General features: G+C 40.8%; 1 protein-coding gene across 1 annotated transcript; it reads right to left on the bottom strand.

Annotated features, from left to right (window-relative positions):
- Positions 1 to 929: 929 nt before the first annotated feature.
- On the bottom strand, positions 930 to 15,537 carry LOC134612323 (uncharacterized). Its single transcript, XM_063456661.1, has 8 exons — positions 15,385 to 15,537; positions 15,147 to 15,188; positions 14,607 to 14,747; positions 10,766 to 10,830; positions 7,569 to 7,626; positions 4,188 to 4,254; positions 2,481 to 2,560; positions 930 to 980 (listed from the first exon to the last, which is right to left on the bottom strand). The coding sequence occupies exons 1-8, from the start codon at positions 15,535 to 15,537 to the stop codon at positions 936 to 938; spliced, it is 651 nt and encodes a 216-aa protein (XP_063312731.1). The 3' UTR covers positions 930 to 935.
- Positions 15,538 to 22,311: the final 6,774 nt, after the last annotated feature.

Here is a 22,311-nt window from a genome sequence, read left to right as displayed (position 1 = left end):
ACATACATTTAGTGCTTAATCCATTCTCTTACATTATTTTCTATATGGTATTTTTTTAGCCCAATATTTGTTTTGTTCAGAATTATGAGAAATTGCAAAATGGCGCCATTTATTTAGCAGTTCAGCACTCAATTATTATTAGCAGAGAGGTCAAGGAGAATTAATATGGTGTAGTGACCTTTGGATTTAGCTGCGATTAGGTCATTAGTAACTTTGATAAGAGCCATCTCAGTAGAGTGGAGAGGGCGGAGGCCAGACTGAAGAGGGTCAAGAAGAGAGTTGGAATTGAGTAAGCAAGACACACGGGTAAAGACAAAAAGCTTTGATGAAAAAGGGAGCAGATTTATGGGACGATAGTTAGAGGGGTAGGACGGATCAAGAGATGTTTTTTTCAGGATAGGTACTACAAGTGGCATGTTTAAGGTCAGCAGGAACAATGACAGAGAGAGAGAGCAGTTGAAGATGTGTGTTAGGGAAGGCACAAGACAAGGGTAGAGAGATCTGATATGGTGAGATGGGACAGGATCGAGCGGGCAAGTGGTGGGGACGAGAGGAAAGGATAAGCGCAGCCACCTCTTGTTCAGTAGCCGTGGAGAACGTCTGAAGGGTAGGAAAGGCATGATCTTCGTGGGGTTGAGAAAGAGAACGGCAAGGTGGGGAGAATTATTTCCTTAATTAATTTTTATTCCTCAATGAATTATGTGGGTATCTGGAATCCATGTAAGATAATAAAATAACAGAAGTAAAATATATAATTTGCAATGCAATCATTTATTAGCTGTGATACACAATACACAGATGCAGTATGTGTACATTTAATATTGATTATAGCATGCATAGCATTCATTTGTTTAGTTTTCTCAGGTAATTTCCATAGCGATAATTTTCTCAGGTAATATCCATAGCAACAGAAGCAGCAGGATACTTTTTTGATGTTAGTGTTTATCATCTGGACCTACAACGTTCACAGCGACCCAGCCCTAAAAAAGGGAAAAACACAAGTGAAATCTCACATATGGACAGTTCGAAGCCACATTACATCACAAACCCAGACTGGATAAGGACCGAATTTTGAATAGCTGAAAATCGGAGAAAGACAGGATGGCATTTCTGATATTTCTGATATTCTGCATTGATTGAGCCGAGTGGCATTATATCACATGGCACAATGTAGTTCTAACATAGTGATAATAGTGACATAGTAAAGTCATGTCCATGATGGTTATGGGTAGTGGTAGCAGTAGTCAATAGTGATTGTGGATATGTAACTCTCATGACAGTGGAGGGATGGTTGCTGTAATGTGAATTAATCGAACATATTGTAATCTGTCAAGTTTAACGCAGTCTATGAATGCGATACGTTAACTAGATGCATTAAGGTGGTCTACAGGCAGTTCAAGACTGAGGAAAAACAATTTGTTCCGGGGATTAAAAGAGAGAGCTGCCCAATAGGACAGGCCGGGTAGGGGGCACATTATGTTATCACCAAAGATGACATAATGATGATGGTGTAGAATGTTTAGCTAGGGGCTGTAATGTGTGCATGCATGTACAGGGGAAGTAGAGACTGTATGTGACAGTAGAGGCTGCAGTGTGTGTATAGGAGCTGCAGAGTTGTGTATCTACAGTGTGTGCAAGTGTATGGTGGCTGCAGTGTACATGTGTGGGTATAGGGGCTGAAGTGTTGTGTATAGTAGCAGTAGTGTGTACGTGTGTGTGTGTTTAGGGATGTAGTGTGTAGTAATTTAATTATCGGTACGGAATACATTCCATTCTGGGATACATATCCTGGTTGTGTGTTCTGCACCTCTGTTTGGTGCAGACCATGATTAAGTCTCTAGCGAGCTCTGGTCTTACAGCGTCAGAGTGTTGCTGTGGAAACACGTGCCAATGCTCTGAAAGACTGGAGCTTGTCAGACAGATACACATAATCTATACCAACATAGGTGCCAATATTCCCAATTTTTCTGAGACAGACCTGCATTATGGATGTCTGGTCCTTGAAAAACCTGTACTGAATTCTCAAATGTGCCCAGAAATTCAAATGTGCGCAAATGACACTAAGACCATGCTCAGAACTCGTCAGCTGTGGTCTGACTTGAAGGGAGAGGCTATCAGTCAGTGTGTCCACTCACTGTAGGGATGTACCTCCGTCCCAGATGGTGAGCAAGCAATGTGGGCAGGTACGTTCATGGTAGAGTTGCAAACCTTATTAGAGGCTGCCCTCATTGGCGATAGTGCCACGTTACAGTTTGCTGGGCCTGTGAGAGAAATCGTTGATCTCTCCACTGATCTGTGAAGGGACAGTGTCGCTCTACACATTTCCCTCAAAACCTTTGAAATACACAAAAAGTGCATGTTTATTTTCTCTATTTTTCCTCATTTAATTTTTTGTATAATGTAGTTTGATCGATATATTTCAAGACTCTGTTATGATAATGAAATGATACCCTAATGGGGAAGAATAGATATCCACGTACATTGTGATTTTTAGTTTTTATTGTACTGTTCTGTTTTACAGGAACATGTGTAGGTGAAGGCATCAGACGCTTGAACTCACCTGGAATACAGTAAATTAAATATATGAATTACTACAATGAAAGTTCAATTATTTTTCAAATGTACAAATTGTTACAGAGCATAGAAAGTAAATTAGTAAGATTAATCTGATGGGACATGTATCGTGACTTATTATTTTTTATTTTTATTTGAAGCAGCAAGCAAACACTTTTAAACAAATACACAAATCAAAATAAAGCAAGAAAACTTTGAAAAGTATGTAATAAATATTTATAAACTTTGTCAGATTGTATTTAATGGCACGCCTCTCAGCTCCCCCTACAGCCCTTACAGTAATGACAGAAACAGGGCATCATTGTGCATCAGAAGGAGATAGAAACCTGATATCAGAGCCTTCTCTGCATATTTACTCTGATCAGACTTCCTTTCAGAATGTCCCAAGGTTTTCCAGCATTCATAGGGATAGGACACTGATTGGTTAGATCAATATCCACTTTGGAGTGGGTGTGGAAAGCATAAGAAAGAAGCTAAGGTTTCTGAATGAGACAGTTATCTCAAAGTGATGCATGTCCCTTTAATACATTTTTGAAAAATGACCCTTGACCAGAACTTCACATATTACCTTTCTTTTAATTAAATTTTCACCTATATTATTCTGCCAATATAACCTTCTACTATGTTTAGAATAGAATATATCCCAGCAAGCATCTTAACCCCGCTATTTTGTTTTTTTAATAATGGATTTTAAACACAACATGTAGCCATTGCCAATTACGTTTAGATTAACTGAATGTCAGATTCATTGATACAAGGAGGTACAGAACTATTGTCATTATGTCAGTTACTTTTCTGATTAATGTATATATCTAGTGAGATGGTTCATTTAATTAATGCAGCCATTGCATAACTTGTTTAAAAATCTAAACTTTGGGTTCGACAGGACCAATATCACCCTTCACAGGCAAATAACATTTAGAGCTGTTGGACAGCAATACCTTCATGGGGTTTGAATGTTGCATTATTCAATGATACATTAATATAATAAAATAGAATAATATAATAACCCCCCCACCCCCCCAAAAAAAAAAACACAAAAAACTTTATTCAATTGTTTATTTTGATCAAAATGTAAACATTTGGAGAATGGCCGTGACCTTTATTATGGATTTTACAATTCCAATTTAGCCATCAATATCCTTTAATAATAATAAAACCTTTGAATAATAACTTTTAACCAAAACCAAAAATTAACCATTAACCCTTTAAAGCCAGGAGCCATAAATATATATTATAACCAAATAAACTAATCCACCCTCCTGTGATGCCCAGGAGGGTGACTTGTACCCCATAATAAGTTCACGACATAATATATTTTAGAAAATAAAATTCTCTGTTTTCCCACCGCTTCATGACTCGCGCCGCGAACCTCCAGTCAGGGCATTGGCCCTGAGCACAAGCTACCTGCTAAACTAGTAAAGCATATACTTTGCGCTTAACCCCTCGTGCGCTGCTTCTAATATTAATTCAGACAAATACTTACCGCTCTATTCTTGCCCCATCAAACCCGATGAGGTTGCTCCTTATATATCCGCTTGCCTTTCAATACTTTCATTATCATTTTGTACAGTTGAAATTAGAATCAAATGAAAACTCTTTATAATACTTACAGCCTAGTTTAAGGTTTACATAATTTGTCAGATGTGGCTTAAGAAAGTCCAGGAGAGTTGAATTAGTCTGGAAATAGTAAAAAAAAAAAAAAAAAAAAAAAAAGTGCTTTAATTTGTCTGTGGTTATATTTGTGTTAAAGAAATTGTATGTTTTAATTGTAATGCCATCAGGAAAATGCCTGAACTTGGAGCTTGCTAGAATTTCTATACAGTTTTGAGCTTTGATTTATATTCAGTATAAATTATGGAAACCAGTGAAACCAAGTGGGGAAAAATATAGACTTAAATTTATCGAGCTTTCCAATCGATTCGATGCATGCAGCCTGACCTGGAGGTATGACTAACGTCCAGTCGCTGGAGGTATAAATAACGGCCAGTCACTGGAGGTATGACTAACGGCCAGTCAATGGAGGAATGACTAACGGCCAGTCAATGGAGAAATGACTAATGGCCAGTCACTGGAGGTATGACTAACAGCCAGTCACTGGAGGTATAAATAACGGCCAGTCACTGGAGGTTTGACTAACGGCCAGTCACTGGAGGTATGACTAACGTCCAGTCGCTGGAGGTATAAATAACGGCCAGTCACTGGAGGTATGACTAACGGCCAGTCACTGGAGGTATGACTAACGTCCAGTCGCTGGAGGTATAAATAATGGCCAGTCACTGGAGGTATGACTAACGGCCAGTCACTGGAGGTATGACTAACAGCCAGTCACTGGAGGTATGACTAACAGCCAGTCACTGGAGGTATGACTAACAGCCAGTCACTGGAGGTATGACTAAAAGCCAGTCACTGGAGGTATGACTAACAGCCAGTCACTGGAGGTATGACTAACTGCCAGTTACTGGAGGCATGACTAACTGCCAGTTACTGGAGGTATGACTAACGGCAAGTGAATGGAGGAATGACTAACAGCCAGTCAATGGAGGTATGACTAACGGGCAGTCACTGGAGGTATGACTAACAGCCAGACAACGGAGGAATAAATAACGGCCAGTCACTGGAGGTTTGACTAACGGCCAGTCACTGGAGGTATAAATAACGGCCAGTCACTGGAGGTATGACTAACAGCCAGACAATGGAGGTATAAATAACGGCCAGTCACTGGAGGTTTGACTAACGTCCAGTCTCTGGAGGTATAAATAACGGCCAGTCACTGGAGGTTTGACTAACGGCCAGTCACTGGAGGTTTGACTAACAGCCAGTCACTGGAGGTATAAATAACGGCCAGTCACTGGAGGTATGACTAACGACCAGTCGCTGGAGGTATAAATAACGGCCAGTCACTGGAGGTATGACTAACGGCCAGTCACTGGAGGTATGACTAACAGCCAGTCACTGGAGGTATGACTAACAGCCAGTCACTGGAGGTATGACTAACTGCCAGTTACTGGAGGTATGACTAACGGCAAGTGAATGGAGGAATGACTAACAGCCAGTCAATGGAGGTATGACTAACGGGTAGTCACTGGAGGTATGACTAACGGCCAGACAATGGAGGTATAAATAACGGCCAGTCACTGGAGATATAAATAACGGCCAGTCACTGGAGGTATAAATAACGGCCAGTCACTGGAGGTATGACTAACAGCCAGACAATGGAGGTATAAATAACGGCCAGTCACTGGAGGTTTGACTAACAGCCAGTCACTGGAGGTATAAATAACGGCCAGTCACTGGAGGTTTGACTAATGTCCAGTCGCTGGAGGTATACATAACGGCCAGTCACTGGAGGTTTGACTAACGGCCAGTCACTGGAGGTTTGACTAACGGCCAGTCACTGGAGGTATGACTAACAGCCAGTCAATGGAGGTATGACTAACAGCCAGTCACTGGAGGTATGACTAACAGCCAGTCACTGGAGGTATGACTAACTGCCAGTTACTGGAGGTATGACTAACGGCAAGTGAATGGAGGAATGACTAACAGCCAGTCAATGGAGGTATGACTAACAGCCAGTCAATGGAGGTATGACTAATGGGCAGTCACTGGAGGTATGACTAACGGCCAGACAATGGAGGAATGACTAACGGCCAGACAATGGAGGAATGACTAACGGCCAGTTAATGAAGGTATGACTAACAGCCAGTCACTGGAGGTATGACTAACTGCCAGTTACTGGAGGTATGACTAACGGCAAGTGAATGGAGGAATGACTAACAGCCAGTCAATGGAGGTATGACTAACAGCCAGTCAATGGAGGTATGACTAACGGGCAGTCACTGGAGGTATGACTAACGGGCAGTCACTGGAGGTATGACTAACGGCCAGACAATGGAGGAATGACTAACGGCCAGTCAATGAAGGTATGACTAACAGCCAGTCACTGGAGGTATGACTAACTGCCAGTTACTGGAGGTATGACTAACGGCAAGTGAATGGAGGAATGACTAACAGCCAGTCAATGGAGGTATGACTAACAGCCAGTCAATGGAGGTATGACTAATGGGCAGTCACTGGAGGAATGACTAACGGCCAGTCAATGGAGGAATGACTAACGGCCAGTCAATGGAGGAATGACTAACGGCCAGTCACTGGAGGTATGACTAACAGCCAGTTACTGGAGGAATGACTAACGGCCAGTCAATGGAGGAATGACTAACGGCAAGTGAATGGAGGAATGACTAACAGCCAGTCAATGGAGGTATGACTAACGGACAGTCACTGGAGGTATGACTAACGGCCAGACAATGGAGGAATGACTAACGGCCAGTCACTGGAGGTTTGACTAACAGCCAGTTGCTGGAGGTATGACTAACGGCCAGTCAATGGAGGAATGACTAACAGCAAGTGAATGGAGGAATGACTAACGGCCAGCCACTGGAGGTATGACTAACGGCAAGTGAATGGAGGTATAACAGCATGATGTTCTCAGCCAGTCACTGCTGCCCATCACTGTTTTGGGTAATGGAGAATCATTAGCTCAAGCAGCAATGAGGGATTGGGCTGCATGGCACTCCAGTACCCTCATTTATCTCTTAACTCTTTTAGCCACTTCTATAAAGTAGTTATAGTGCCATGAGTGCCCATTTAAATCAAATTTATTCCAGGCTCAGCAAGGACATATATTTCCTTCATACTTTAAATTGGAAGACATGCATATATTGATGGTTAGAGTAATAAGTGGAGTTTTATATCTATATCAGAGTTATGATTCAAAGTGAATTTCATTTTTATGAACTGAACACATGGCTGACTTAGAGAATTTTTTTCCATTTCAGCTATTTTGAGCTTAAATTTAATATTCACTTTGAATTCTCACATTAGTAAATACACCTGATAGACATGTCACCTAAGGATATCACAATACCAAAGATTACCTAGAACATTTACATATAAAAGACAGTTCTATCATGTACACATTAAGGGATACTTACATTAACAAATGGACAATTGGCTAATGTAGAGTTTACAGCTATTATTTTCATCGGACCTCTAGAGAAATAAGGGCACAAAGAGAATAACTGTTTAAATAACACCATACAAACTGTGGCAAAACTAGTCACTTAAGACTGTATTTGCTTAAATGTGTTTCTGTAGCTTTAAGGTTGTTAGAACCAAGTGTATTCATGTATATGTATTTCATGCGAACAAAAGCATTCGTATGCTGGCGTATGCTGAATTTCAACACTGTTCGTGAAACGAACAAACTGCCGAATGGGAGACCACACACAGGAGGTCGTGTGGCTCCCATTAAATATTGAAACATTGTTGCCATCGGTAACTAGAGAGATTCAGGGTGGCCGCCGTTCGGCTACCGACCACGCGGCGGTCGGCCATCTTGGATCCTTTGTTAGCCCAGCGGTATTTGGTCGTTGAGCGCCTGGAACTAAAATCGGCTACTCGACGGCACAAATACCGATGGACTTCCAAGCCGTTCGGGAGCCCCGGTCCTTCGGTAGTTTGTTCCCCTACTGTCAATCGGTACTTTGAATGTAACTTGGTAATAATATGTATTTCGTGCGGCGTTCGGTTAGTTGTGCTGGGATCTGAGCGGTACTTTCACGAAATGTGCGCTCAGACCCCAGCTATCTACCGAACGTCCATTCGTTGAAATAAAGTAAATAATAATGTTAAAGTTATGCATTTTCATGTAAAATATTGGTTCTGCTGCACGGAGGGATAATCCACTTAACTGTATATTCTAGTGGGAGTATCCCTCTCGTACAGCAGTGCATGATGGGAGAAATGTCCAGGTTGTTAAGTTCCCCATGTAGTCCCCTACTGTACAACCCCTGTAATGTCAGTAGGGAAACCCCTTGCATGGGGAATCCCATAAATACTGTGACCTGTGATTAAAAGCTCAGTTGACTCCCAGCCTATGTGTCGTCTAGTTCTTGGGAAGGAAGGATTCTTACAACGCTACCGGGATTATTGTATGCTGTATTTATTTGCCTGGATTATTTTATGCTGTTCCTGTTACCCAGCGGAGATACTGTGGATTATACTACCTCTCCGCTACACGAACATATATACAAACACACTTTTAATGTTAATGCACTTTATATATTTTCACACACACACACACTATAGTGGTATATTGAGATTTTCTAAAACACACTTTTGCTGCTCCCTCCTATTGTGTTTCCCCAAAACGCACACAGCAATAAGATGAGACAATAAGGAGGGGCTCTCTAAACGGTGGGAACACTCTCCTCCAACAAACTGTATGAATGCATTTACAAACTGGAAATAATGAAAGACAATATTAGCGTGCCAACCAATACTGGCAATGCAGGGTACCAAGGAGCATCTTCAATGGGTCGTGTGAAGACGAGGAGCAATAAATGCACAGAAATGGTATAACGCAGCAGCAATTTCCTTAAAAGATATAGGAACGACCTACAGGGCTCAAAAAAAAATCGGTGTGATAAATGTATTCCCTCTTTATGGTTACTCATATTTTAAAAAGCGCCATAAAAAAGCACTAAGTTGCATGATATATACATATAAGAAAAAAGCATCCAGAGCCTCTCACCCATTGATTTCCATCATTCAAAGACTCTTGAGGGGTTCAAATGTCCACCTTAATATATATTGTTCAGGCATTCCAGTTTATAACAGAGCACTTTCTCTCTGTGCCCTGTATAATAATCCATCCAGGAACAACAGGGACCCATGCTCAATACCTATTACATATAATAGTTGCAGCATTTCTGGACAACAATCCTCACATCAATTTATACGAGGATTCCATACCAAAAGGGTCATGTCCCGTTAAGGATATTTAAATTACGCTCCAAGAATTAAGAATTTTTAAATAATTTTTTTAATAAATTGCATTAATTTGGTGTTGAGAACATTTTCCCCCTTGTTAATGACAAATATAGTTTACAACTGTATGGCACCACCATGGGTATGAGTTACGCACACAGCTGTGACAATTAGAGTACAGAAAGATGTGAGGTTAGTAAGGGGTTAAGCAGAAGCAGATTGCAGTAGTACCTCTAATATGATGTGTGCTGATCTAAATAATAAGTACAAAAAAGCTCTTCCCACTGTACCTTCGGGGGCACCCCCTTACATATACTACTATGATTCTGACACCCCACTATAGTATAGTTGTAACTCTAGAGAAGATATACCTCCGGGATCCTCATCAAAGATAGTATAATCAGATGATAAGAAATAAGGGCAAACGAAAACTCATGAGGTGTTCAGTCTGTGATATAGGTACCCCAGATCTAAGAGATTAACAGAATGAACACCCTGAGCCCCTGACGCCTGTGTTTCGCCACAGTAGTTCGTCAGATGTGACCTTTACAGATCCAGAGAGTATTAGAAAAAAGAGGCCTTGATCACCAATATGGACCCTGTCATCTTTTTGGGTAAACATTTTAAATGAGGAAACATTTATAGATGGAAGTAAACATTTGCCCAAATATTTTAGGAAAATATTACTATGCCAGGGTTTGGAAGAGCTTTGAATAGATGTGTAGTCACTTTGGAATTCTAAAGGCAATGATGTAAAGATAGAAATTATAAGGACTTTATCTCAACCAAACTGGACATGACATCCTTTTCTAAATATAACAGTGATCCAGCTTGAGGGAGAATTAACATATCTTGTTCTATCACTGACTCTACTGCTTCCATGAAGACAAGCACCATATATGACTTATCTGATGCTCTATCCCACTAAGCGAACGTGAATAAAGTTGGGATACCCGAGGTGGCTGCGGCAACATCACAGAAGGGGATATTGAAATATTACCGTTAAAACCGTTAAATTATTATTTTCAGAATGCACTTCATTATGGAAATGGAAAGATATGATGCTTTCGTACACAAAGTCAGTTGAGTTACCCTCAAGTTGAAAAAGCATTTATCAAGATACATTTGGCTGAAATTCTGATAGACTCTACAATTAAACTTGGAAGGAGAGAGGATCCTTAAATTATGGTCACCTGCAGGGTACATATCACATTTCCTCATAAACCTTGTGAGTTTACATGAAAACTGAAGAACTCAGTAGAAGTGAATACTGATACTGAACATTGTTTTGCTTGGTCGATTCACTACATAGCTAAAATCTGCTTTACTTTATTAAAAATTGAAATCTAATCAAGGTTACCTTATTTTACCAGGTTTAATTCCAATGTAATCGTTGACTTCAAGGGGAGCTTCTACATCCATTTCCTGCAAGAAATGTTAATATGATGTTATGATAAAGAATGCAGTCATCTTAATTTCATACTTAAGGATGTATCCACTAAAGAGGGAATGGTAGCCATTGGCATTCATAGCAAAGGGCAAGAGTGGGCTCAATGAGCTTACATGCTAGAGGGAGTGGGGTAAAATGACAGATAAAGGTAAGGATAGTATTAGACTAGTGACAGTTGCAGAAGAGGAATCAGTCAGGAGCTATTAATAGTTTAACTGATACGCTTTTATGAAGAAGTGGGTTTTTAACGATTTTTTAAAGGAGTGGAGACTGGGTGAGCATCTAACGGAGGAGCGAAGTGAGTTCCACAGGAACGGTGCAGCCCTCGAGAAATCTTGAAGGCGAGCATCAGAGGTGGGAGTATGGACAGAAGATAGACGTAAGTCTTCAGCAGATTGTAAGGGCCTAGACGGGACATACTTGTGTATAAGGGAGGAGAGATAGGTGGGAGCAGCATTTTGTAGCGATTTGAAAGCAAGAACCAGAATTTTAAATTGAGCCCTATATTTTATAGGAAGCCAATGTAGGGACTGACAGAAGGGTGAGGCATGGGAGGTGCGGGTGGACAGGAAGATGAGCCTCGCTGCCGCATTCATTATGGACTGTAACGGCGCAAGTTGGGAGCACGTAAGACCACTGAGAAGCGCATTACAGTAGTCAAGGCGAGAAAGGACAGTGGAATGGACCAACACCTTAGTCGCATCTGGCGTTAAGTAGGGTCGGATGCGCGCAATGTTTTTGAGATGGAAATTACAGGATTTGGCGATAGGCTGAACATGAGGCTTAAAGGAGAGGTCGGAGTCAAAGAGAACACCTAGGCAGTGAGCCTGCATGGTGGAGCTTATGGTAGCACCGTTGACTTGGAGGGAGACAGACACAGGACACTTGAGGGAGGAAAGACCAGAATTTCAGTTTTGGTCAAGTTTAGTTGAAGGAAGTGGGCAGCCATCCAGTTAGAAATAGCAGAGAGGCAGTCAGAGACACTAGTCAAGAGGGACAGGGAGAGATCAGGAGAGGACAGGTAGATTTGCGTGTCATCCGCATAGAAATGATATTGAAAGCCAAAGGAGCTAATGAGTTTACCAAGGGAGGCAGTATAGATGGAGAACAGTAGGGGACCAAGGACTGAACCTTGGGGGACACCAACAGAAAGGAGTTGGGGAGAAGAAGCAGAGCCAGAGAAAGATATACTGAAAAAGCGCTGGGAGAGGTAGGAGGAGCACCAGGAGAGTTTGCTGTAGTTTGGGATACAGCCTCTGCTTTCTGAAAAACAAAAGAGAACCATACACCCTGGGACACCCTCGGACAGAGATGAAGAAGGGCCTTCATTTCGGAGATAGGAGTGAACACATGGCTTGTGCAAAGCTAATGGAACCAAAGACATATGTATCCAGATTGTATTTGACTGGGGAGAGACTACAGGTAAAACTGGATGGCTCATTATGAATGATGCACAGAAAGAAAGGAATATTTTTTTTTAAATAATTTGAAGATAAAGCAAAGCGGTTGGGAAGAAAGTGCAATCATTTGATGGAAAAGAGAACATTTATTAATTCTGAAAAATGAGCATTGGACAAGTTAAAAAGGGATCATCGAAGATAAAACGGCACGTGCGAGCTTATAATACTTAGCAAGCTCCACTGAGTGAGTACTATAAGCAGACAGTGGATGAATCTGTGTGGATAGGGCATTTAACTTTAAACTAAACATGCACATCGGAAAAAAAAAATCAGTTTCATTTTCATTTTCGGAAAACAAACTGAAATTCAGAACTTTAGAACCATCTGAAATTCAGATGCCCTTTATTCATACAGGGTGCAATTTAGCAGATAGCTCCCAATATAAAACCCTTATGTGGAATTACCCTATTTAAAGATACCACATTGTGTTTTGTAGATAGCTCCCTAATTATTATTATTATTATTATTGCCATTTATATAGCGCCAACAGATTCCGTAGCGCTTTACAATATTATGAGAGGGGGATTTAACTATAAATAGGACAATTACAAATAAACTTACAGGAACAATAGGTTGAAGAGGACCCTGCTCAAACGAGCTTACATTCTATAATTTGGTACCCCTATGTGGAATTGCCCTATTTAAAGATACCACATTATGTTTTGTAGCTAGCTCCCTAATTTGGTACCCCTATGTGGGATTACCTTATTTATGAATAACAAATTAGGTCTCTGTTTAGTAGATATCTCCCTAATTTGGTAACCTTATGTGGGATTTCCCTATTTAAACATGACAAATTAGGGAGCTGGTATAACATACATTTTATTCTCTTGGGAATACCCTTTAACCAGGGGGGCACATGATAGTGCTATCATGATATGGAATAGAAGTCACAATATTAGGATGCAGTGCCTGAATGTTTGTGTTACCTATTGGTTAAATGTCAGCCATCCAGAAATATTATTATTTAATATAGGGTGTAACTGCAATAATAAGATGAAAGACTCACCTTCTCTCCCTCTTACAGATTGGTGGTGATCTGAAGATGCTTTGGGATCAATAAGAACCTGTTATTAAAGAACCACTAAAGTAACGCAGACTACGTCTGTATTGGAGAAGCATGCACTCTCTATGAGAAGCATTGTATTGGAGAAGCATGCTCTCTCTATGAGAAGCATTGTATTGGAGAAGCATGCTCTCTCTATGAGAAGCATTGTATTGGATAAACATGCTCTCTATAGAAGAAGCATGCTCTCTCTATGAGAAGCATTGTATTGGAGAAGCATGCTCTCTCTATGAGAAGCATTGTATTGGAGAAACATGCTCTCTATAGAAGAAGCATGCTCTCTCTATGAGAAGCATTGTATTGGAGAAGCATGCTCTCTATGAGAAGCATTGTATATAAGAAGCATGCTCTCTATGAGAAGAATTGTATTGGAGAAGCATGCTCTCTCTATGAGAAGCATTGTATTGGAGAAACATGCTCTCTCTATGAGAAGCATTGTATAGAAGAAGCATGCTCTCTCTATGAGAAGCATTGTATTGGAGATGCATGCTCTCTCTATGAGAAGCATTGTATTGTATATATTAATATACAAATACAGTTAGTATGACATTATATATAAGATATATAGATATATATTATATAGATATAACATATGTATGTATATCTTATATATATATATATATATATATATATATATATATATATATATATATATATGCGTGTGTATATATATATACATATATAATTATATTTCTTATTTAATAACAATTTATTTTTTATTTTACAGCAGCAGGGAGACAGCCTGTCAGTTTAGGCAGTTCCCCTGCAGGCAGCACTATGGATGCCTATTGCGGCCATGTGACCACTCTTTCAGAGCAATCACATGGCCCGCGGGGGCCTAATTTGCTGAGGGGAGACTGGACTGTGAGGCAGTCCCCCCAGACCGGGAGCAATACCGATCGGCCGGCGGGGAAACAGCGGCGATTGGGTAAGTAATAGATTTGCAGGTACGTCTGCGGTCCTTAAGGACCATTTTTGTCGGACGTACCTAGTACGTCCGCGGTCCTTAGGGGGTTAATAAAGATGCAGAATGCAGCAAGAGTGATATTTGCCAAGTAAGACATTGATTCATATAAAAATCCATACGTTAAAACAAGCAGTGGAAGGAGTTGCAGCTTGATATGAAGAACAAAAGATTGAATTTCCCTGTGTATGCTGAGAGATAACCAATGTTTATTCTGTAACTCACACTTATGTGTATATTATAGATCTAACTGATACTTACCACTGTTGCAGTCACCTTACTTCCATGTGAATTAGGGCCTACGCTAACATCTAGGACTGGAGTTAAGGTGGATCCATTTTCCTGAGTAGTAAATCTTGCAGTGTTCATTGATATTTCCATTTCTGGAAAATTTCCTACAAGCTATGACAAAAATAAGAAACATCATAAACTGTTCATTTGTGTCTACAATAAATAAACCTGCAACTGAATGTCCAATTTTAATAACATTGTGATCTACAGAGAAATTTTACATTTCATATCTCAAATGTTTGTTTAAATCTGAAGCTGGCCCTGCGTCTACCAGTATGCCAGTTCATTGCTCATCATGTTAGATCAGGTTTATTACACAGACTGGGGTGGTCGTCTTTTAATGGCTCTCCAGTCTGCCATCTTTATTTCATCTTTTATCATATATTTCACACAGCACAAGTTGGGTTCTTTCCTGGCATGGATTGGTTTCAAAATAATATGAGGAAAACTAATGATTCTTGTCCATTTACCCACCCAACTCCCTAAAACCTGCTACGCGGCTTTACTTACCTCTGAACACAGAGGGCCAAGCTTGCCTTCTTCGATTGCTATCTGCAGAATAAAGAAGAACAAGTTAATTCTGTACAGAATGCAGATTCCCTATAAAAGTATTTTTAATTATGTTAAACGAATCTACAGAATTGATTCAGTCCAATGCAAACTGCACATATTGGTTAAAAAAAAGTGTAAAATTCAGTGATTTTGCGCTAAATTTTGAAATTCACTCTAAATTCCCAATGATTCACACTTGTTGGATTAGGCCGCCGCCAAGGACGCACTGGTCTGAGGGCGCAGTCTCCGTGTGATCGTCAGGAGGGGGTGCACAGCACAGAGCTCCCCTCCTGCAGTCACAGTATGCAATATGGCCGAGCCTCAGACCACAGAGGAGATTCTGTAACATCTACCCGATCTGACAGGAAGTGTTCACAGGGAACCCCTAGCCACTTCCTGTCAGACTGCATGGACCTTGGCTCGGCCTCGCTACATGGAAAAGGGAGGTGAACTTGCATAGGGGGAAGGAGATCCCAGGGGGTGGAGGAGAAGTCTACAGAAGACTGAGGAAGAGAAGAGGCACAGAGCAGCTGAGATGGGGAAAGGAACACCAAGGGTTGTAGGAGGAGGAGGGGGGACACAAAGCTAAGGGAGGGAGGAGACATACAGAGGGCTGAGGGTGGGGAAGGCATATAGAGGACTGAGGGAGAGGAGAGGCATACAGAGGACTGAGAGGGGGATAAGGCTCATATAGGGATGAGGGGGGGAAAGGTGCACAGAAGGGGGGGGGGGCAAAGTAACACACAGAGGGGCTGGGGGAGGAGAGAGGCACACAAATGGGATGGGGAGAAGGAGACTGCTGGGGGAGTAAGAGATACATAGGGGAAGGGGAAAAGAGACACACAAATGAGCTGGGTGACAGAGACACACAGAGGTGCTATGTGGACAATGAAAAACACAGAGTGGCTGGGAGGGACAAAGAGACATGCAGAGACGCTGGGGGGACAAAGAGACACACAGAGAGGCTGGGCGGCAGGAGAGAGAAACATACAGAGGGGCAGGGGAAAGAATGAGACACATATTGGGGCTGGGAGAGGAAGTAGGCAATTTTTGGTTTTTAAAGAGGGCGCAAGTAGCTGGTTTTGCCTATGGATCAAACAAGTCATGCATGTACAGACACATTCATGCCTCCAAACATTTCAAATGGAATGGGGCACTTTAAATTTAAAGATGTGAGTGAAGGTGTGGCCAGGTGTGTGGTTGTTCTAAGAAAATGTAGCAATTTAAGTAGCTAAAATGTAATTGAGAACAATCACACTGTATCGTATTTACACAGACTGATTTCTAAACACATTTATTGTAACTTAAAGACACATTACTAGGAGTATTATTGCTGTGGAGCTCTGTTATACACTCAGACACATTACTGGGAGTATTATTGCTGTTATACATCCAGACACCCCAACAATATGGAGCTCCTACAGAAGAGGACAGAAAAGGTATTTTTGCCCAAAATAGTGATTGCCCCTTCTAAATTGGGACACTAGGGAGGTATGCATATAACCTCAAACTTACCTATATTCATATATGGGTTTGTTACCCCAAGCACTTGTACTTACATATGATACCACACACAAATATTTACAGATACAATCAGAATCTCACACATATATTTGACATACAGACAAACATAGTGCCCTATATTTACAAACAAACAGAAAGTGAAAGGGCAGCCAGGTGCCAATCACACTGCCAGTCTAGGCACAAACCACGTTGGCTTCGGGCATCAGATATGATGCAGATATGATGCAGATATTCTACATTACTGAGCAAGGTATCAAGGATTAGAATGAGAGAACAATGGACTGGGAATCCATTACTAGAAAGGCCCCTTCATTAATAATAACATGTTATTATTATTGTTATTATAATTATTATTAACATGTTATTATTATTGTTATTATAATTATTATTAACACGTTATTATTATTGTTATTATAATTATTATTATTATTGGTATTTATACAGCACCAACTAATTCAGCAGCACTTTACAATATTATGAAAGGTGGTGGTGGGGATTTACAGTAAATGAGACAATTCCAAAGTGACACAGGAACAGTAGGTAGATGAGGACCCTGCTCAAACTAACTTATTGTGTAGAGGAGGTGGGGTACAAATACACACCAGGGCAGCAAGGATGACAGCCACCAACAAGGTAGAAAAGTAACAGAGCTGGAGGTGAGAGTGGAGTGTGGCTCTTTAGGAGAGAGAAAGACAGATTTGGATAAGTATTGATAAGTTACACTAGGAGCTTTCCTAAAGAGATGGGTTTTAAGACACTTCTTAAACAATTAGAGACTAGGGTAGAGTCTGATGGCAGTAGGTAGGCGATTCTATAGGAAGGGAGCCGCTCGCGAGAAGTCCTGCAAGCACAAGTTAGCAGTAAGGGTGCGAGGAGTGGACAGGAGAAGGTCATCGGCAGAGTGGAGAGACCGAGAAGGGGCATGTGAAGGTATTACTGACCTTTCACCCATCCCCTGTACATTAGATGATGATAGAAGGAATTACTTGCTTACTCCTTGTTAATTGTGGAACTTGGGGAGTAAATGGTCATTTTATTGAGCTAATTTGCATGAATGGTGGGAATAGTAAACCACAAACAGGGATTAAGGCAAATTTTCTAAAATCTTTTAACAAGAACAACTAATAAAGAAGGAGTTAGTAATATCATATTGTATTGAAAAGTCTTTTGTAATAAGTACAGTAATCCGATTTACATACATACTGCTTATGTTCTTCAATAAACATCTTCTATAATATAACATGCATTACTTAGACTAAAATAACAAATCCAGTGAATACTTACTAGTGTTCTCTCCTTTAAATTGCCTAATAATGAAGCAAGAGTTTCATCACTAATATTGTAAGCAATTATCCCTCCGGGTACTAACGGCGGATTCGGATCAAGGGGAATGGTCAATACTCTCCTTGAATTTGCATCAACGATCTAAGGAATACAAAAGACATTCATTTTCTATTAGGCGTGAATGAGGAATGACAGAAATGTTCATCTTTTCAAACTTTGATTGTTAAAAACCTGCCAACACAGAAAAGAATTTATGAATGAATATACGATTTTCACATAATGATCTCTAAAAGTAGAAAATAAAGTATTGTGGATACTGGAGTTGCACTAAGATAGAGCCAGTATGTGGAGTGGTACGATGGAGCTGGCATGTGGGGAGTTATGATGGAGCCAGTATGTGGGGAGGTATGACAGAGCCAGTGTGTGGGGTGGTATGACGGAGTCAGTGTGTGGGGAGGTATGATGGAGCCGGTATGTGGGGTGATATGACAGAGTCGGTATGTGGGGAGGTATGATGGAGTCAGTATTTGGGGTGGTATGATGGAGCGAGTATGTGGGGAGGTATGATGGAGCCAGTATGTAGGGTGATATGGCGGAGCCGGAATGTGGGGAGGTATGATGGAACCGGTATGTGGGGTGATATGACAGAGTTAGTATGTGGAGTGATATGACGGAGCCAGTACTTGGGGTGGTATAATGAAGTCAGTATGTGGGGAGGTATGACAGAGCCGGTATGTGGGGAGGTATGACAGAGTCGGTATGTGGGGAGGTATGATGGAGCCGGTATTTGGGGTGGTATGATGGAGCCAGTATGTGGGGTGGTATGACGGAGTCAGTATGTGGGGTGGTATAATGAAGTCATTATGCAGGGTGGACAAGAAAAGGGAGGGGAGGCAGTAGAGAAGTATGTCAATTCTTAAGGGCAAAGAGAGCGGGGCATGGACCCTGGTAGATAATTAATGAAAAGGAGAGAGGAGGCTCTTAGCCCTGGAGAATGAACAGTTTGATAATTAATATGTCACTTTTAATATTTCTAATAATAAAAAAGTATACAAAGTTAATGTCTTATGAACACTAGGTGGAGATAGAGATCAAAACCACGCTAGGAAATTAGATCGATCAAAAAACAAGATACTTAATAGTCTATTACCAGTATATACAGTGCTACAAAAAGATGAAAAAAATCAACGTATGTACAGATACTGAAGTTTCCTCTGGGATATGTGTAAAAGCAGGCAGAGCTGAATGGCAACAATGTGGAGAATTGTATCATTTGAAGGATCAAGGCAATATGTAGCTAACATCAAAGGAATACAGCTTAGTATACTATGATAATGATTGCTATACTGTGCCAGGGGGAGCCGTCGGCTAATCAGTGCTCTCAGTCTTTGTTCAACAGCTACAAAAAGTTTGTGGAGTAAAGTCCAAAAAAGGACTATTAGTAAAGAGTAAACAAAAGTGGTTATGATGATGGTGATAAAATTGGTGAACTGCTTAATCACAATACTGATCTGTAGGCTGAGTCTAGCTCCCATGTAGGAGCCTTCGTGGGCACCTACATTTAGCAAAATAAGTTAATTTTTTATCCCTGGGTTGCTATACGGTCTCAAAGGCAACATAGGCCCAGCAAACCAATCTGGCAAATTTCAATCTGCAAACATGTAAAAGGGGAAAGCCCTACATGTGACCCCTGTAAGTTTGCAAAAATGAATAAAACCTGTACATTGGGGGCACTGTTGTACTCGGGAGATGTTGTTGAACACATATCGGGGTGTTTTTTGTCAGTAATACATAATAGGAACAAAGAATCCATGCCTAAAGTACAATGTGAGAGAAAAATAACACAAAAAAATTACTACCCAAAGGTTTGACAAAGTCTGATGGTAGAATTAGTGCATGGCAAGTGTTAAAATACCACCATGTGAAATACCCTAGGGTGTCTACTTTTCAAAAATATATGGTTTGATGGGGGTAAATTATATTATCCAGCTTCAAAAATGTCCCAAATAGGACATGGGTGCATGATGACCAGCTGTGAAAATTCCAAGTTGGAAAACCGGAATGCGCACCCTGCAAATAAGGTATTTTAACCCCTAGAAAACCTGACACACCTCTACATGGGGGGTATCGCTGTACTCAGGAGATGTTGCTGAATACATATTGGGGTGTTCTTTGGCAGAAACCCTTAAAATTCCCAGCACATGTATTCTTAAATTGCTATGTGGGTCACAAAAATTTACCAATTTTCTTTTTTTTTTACGTTTGGCATAGATTGTGGTAAAATGGTTGCATGACAAGAGCATGAAAAGAGTCAAAATACCTTAGGTTGCCTTCTTTAAAAATATACACACACACATATATATATATATATATATATATATATATATATATATATATATATAAACCAAAAATTGAAGACAGGAGCACTCTCTGGGAATTTCAAATTTATATTATCAAAAAATCACCACCTCTACATCAACGTTTCGACCCCTCAGGGCCTTCATCAAGATAATAACAGTGTCAAAAAATGCCTATATATACAGTGAAACTAAATGTATAACTTACCCCATCTGTGTGAAAAGTTTTCTATCCACTTCCGTGTTCCGTGACTGTGCGCATGCGTATGGACGTGTATCCGTGCGTGATGACGTGATCAAAATGCGACCCGGTGCGCCTGCGTGTAAACGTGCAATAGTGCGTGCTGACGTGATAATAACGCGCACCGGACACCTACTGTGTCTAAACAACCGTTCCCATGGATACACCCCCCATGGGTTAAAAAAAAATGGTTTGGAAATAGCAAAGTGCTACCTGTACTTATAGCCCTATAACTTGCAAAAAAAAAAAGCTAAGAACATGTTGCTACCCAAACCAATTTCTAAACCCAGGACAAAATTTTTAAACTATTTAGCATTGGTGTGTTTTTGGGTGGTTGTAGATGTGTAACAGATTTTGGGGGCCAAAGTCATAAAAAGTGTGTTTTTAAAAATGTTTTCATCATATTTAATAATTTTTTTATAGTAAAGTATATGATCTGATGAAAATAATGGAATCTAGAGAAAGACCATTTAATGACGAGAAAAACGGTATATAATATGTGTGGGTACAGTAAATGAGTAAGAGGAAAATTACAGCTAAACACAACCACTGCAGAAAGCCCAGGTCCTTAACGGTAAGAAAATTGAAAAGCGATCTGGTCACTAAGGGGTTAATTACAAACAATTTGCTAATACAATTTATTGGAATGGGCTGCTAAGGGGTACTCAAGTGTAAAAAGACTGGGGAACCACTGATCTAAAAGAAAGTGTAATTCCCCAGACCAGGCAACCTTCTTCCATTGCTACATCATACAATTCTGATGCTCACATCCCCATTGAAGGTGCTTTCGGCAATGGACAAGGGTCACCATTGGCACTTTGACTGTTCTGTGGCTACGCAGCCTGATAGGCAGTGGTGGTGCTCTGTGTGTTCTGACACTTTCTATCATGGCTAGCATTAAGTTTTCCAGCAATTTGCACTACAGTGGCTCTCTGTGTTATTGGACCAGACAGCTAGCCATCGCTTCATGTGTGCTTCAATGAGCATTTGGGCACCCATGACATTGACTCCTGTTCACTGGTTGTCCTTCCTTTTACCACTTTTTTTTTTTTTTTAGGTACTAACCGCTGCATGCCAGAAACACCCCACAAGACTTTCCATTTTAGAGATGCTCTGACCCTATTGTCAAGTCATCACTGTGATGGACCGCCGTCACCGAGTACCATGCCCACTAATGCCCACTTGCTTGCTTACATTGTTTCAGCTCCTCATGTCAGGGATCTCCCTATCTAAGAGACAATGTATTGGTTGTAGGGTCCCCTTGTTCGCAAATCATGTTTGGACTGGATTAGAAGATTGTGCTTGTCCCATTCTGGATATAATATTGAAACATAAGGGGTTGTTTGTTCCTGAAAACTGATGAGCATTAGCATATCAAAGGACTTCCTATCTAAGAGGCAAACCAGGCTTCCAGGCCACTTAGGTGTAACTTCTCACACCCTACCGAATAGCTCTGTTGGAGTCCCTAGTTTCAAAGAGTAGCTTTGGGGGGGGGGGGGGGGGGGGGGTTGGAACTATTGTAGACTTTTCTGTCCTCTCAGGCACAGAGGATCATGAGTGAGATTACCCTCTGGACCTGAGAGGGAACTTGGTTATCTCCCAGACACAGCGATGGCGGGATGGACTCATGTTTTGGGTTACTTTGAATGGGGACCCCCTGTGGGGGTCTGTGCATAAAAGCTGTGTGTTCCAAATAAAGATTGTCAGAGTTTGTACC

The sequence above is a fragment of the Pelobates fuscus genome, chromosome 5 (assembly GCF_036172605.1).
Source record: "Pelobates fuscus isolate aPelFus1 chromosome 5, aPelFus1.pri, whole genome shotgun sequence".
Lineage (NCBI taxonomy): Eukaryota > Metazoa > Chordata > Amphibia > Anura > Pelobatidae > Pelobates > Pelobates fuscus.
This window is presented reverse-complemented; position numbering and strand designations above follow the sequence as displayed.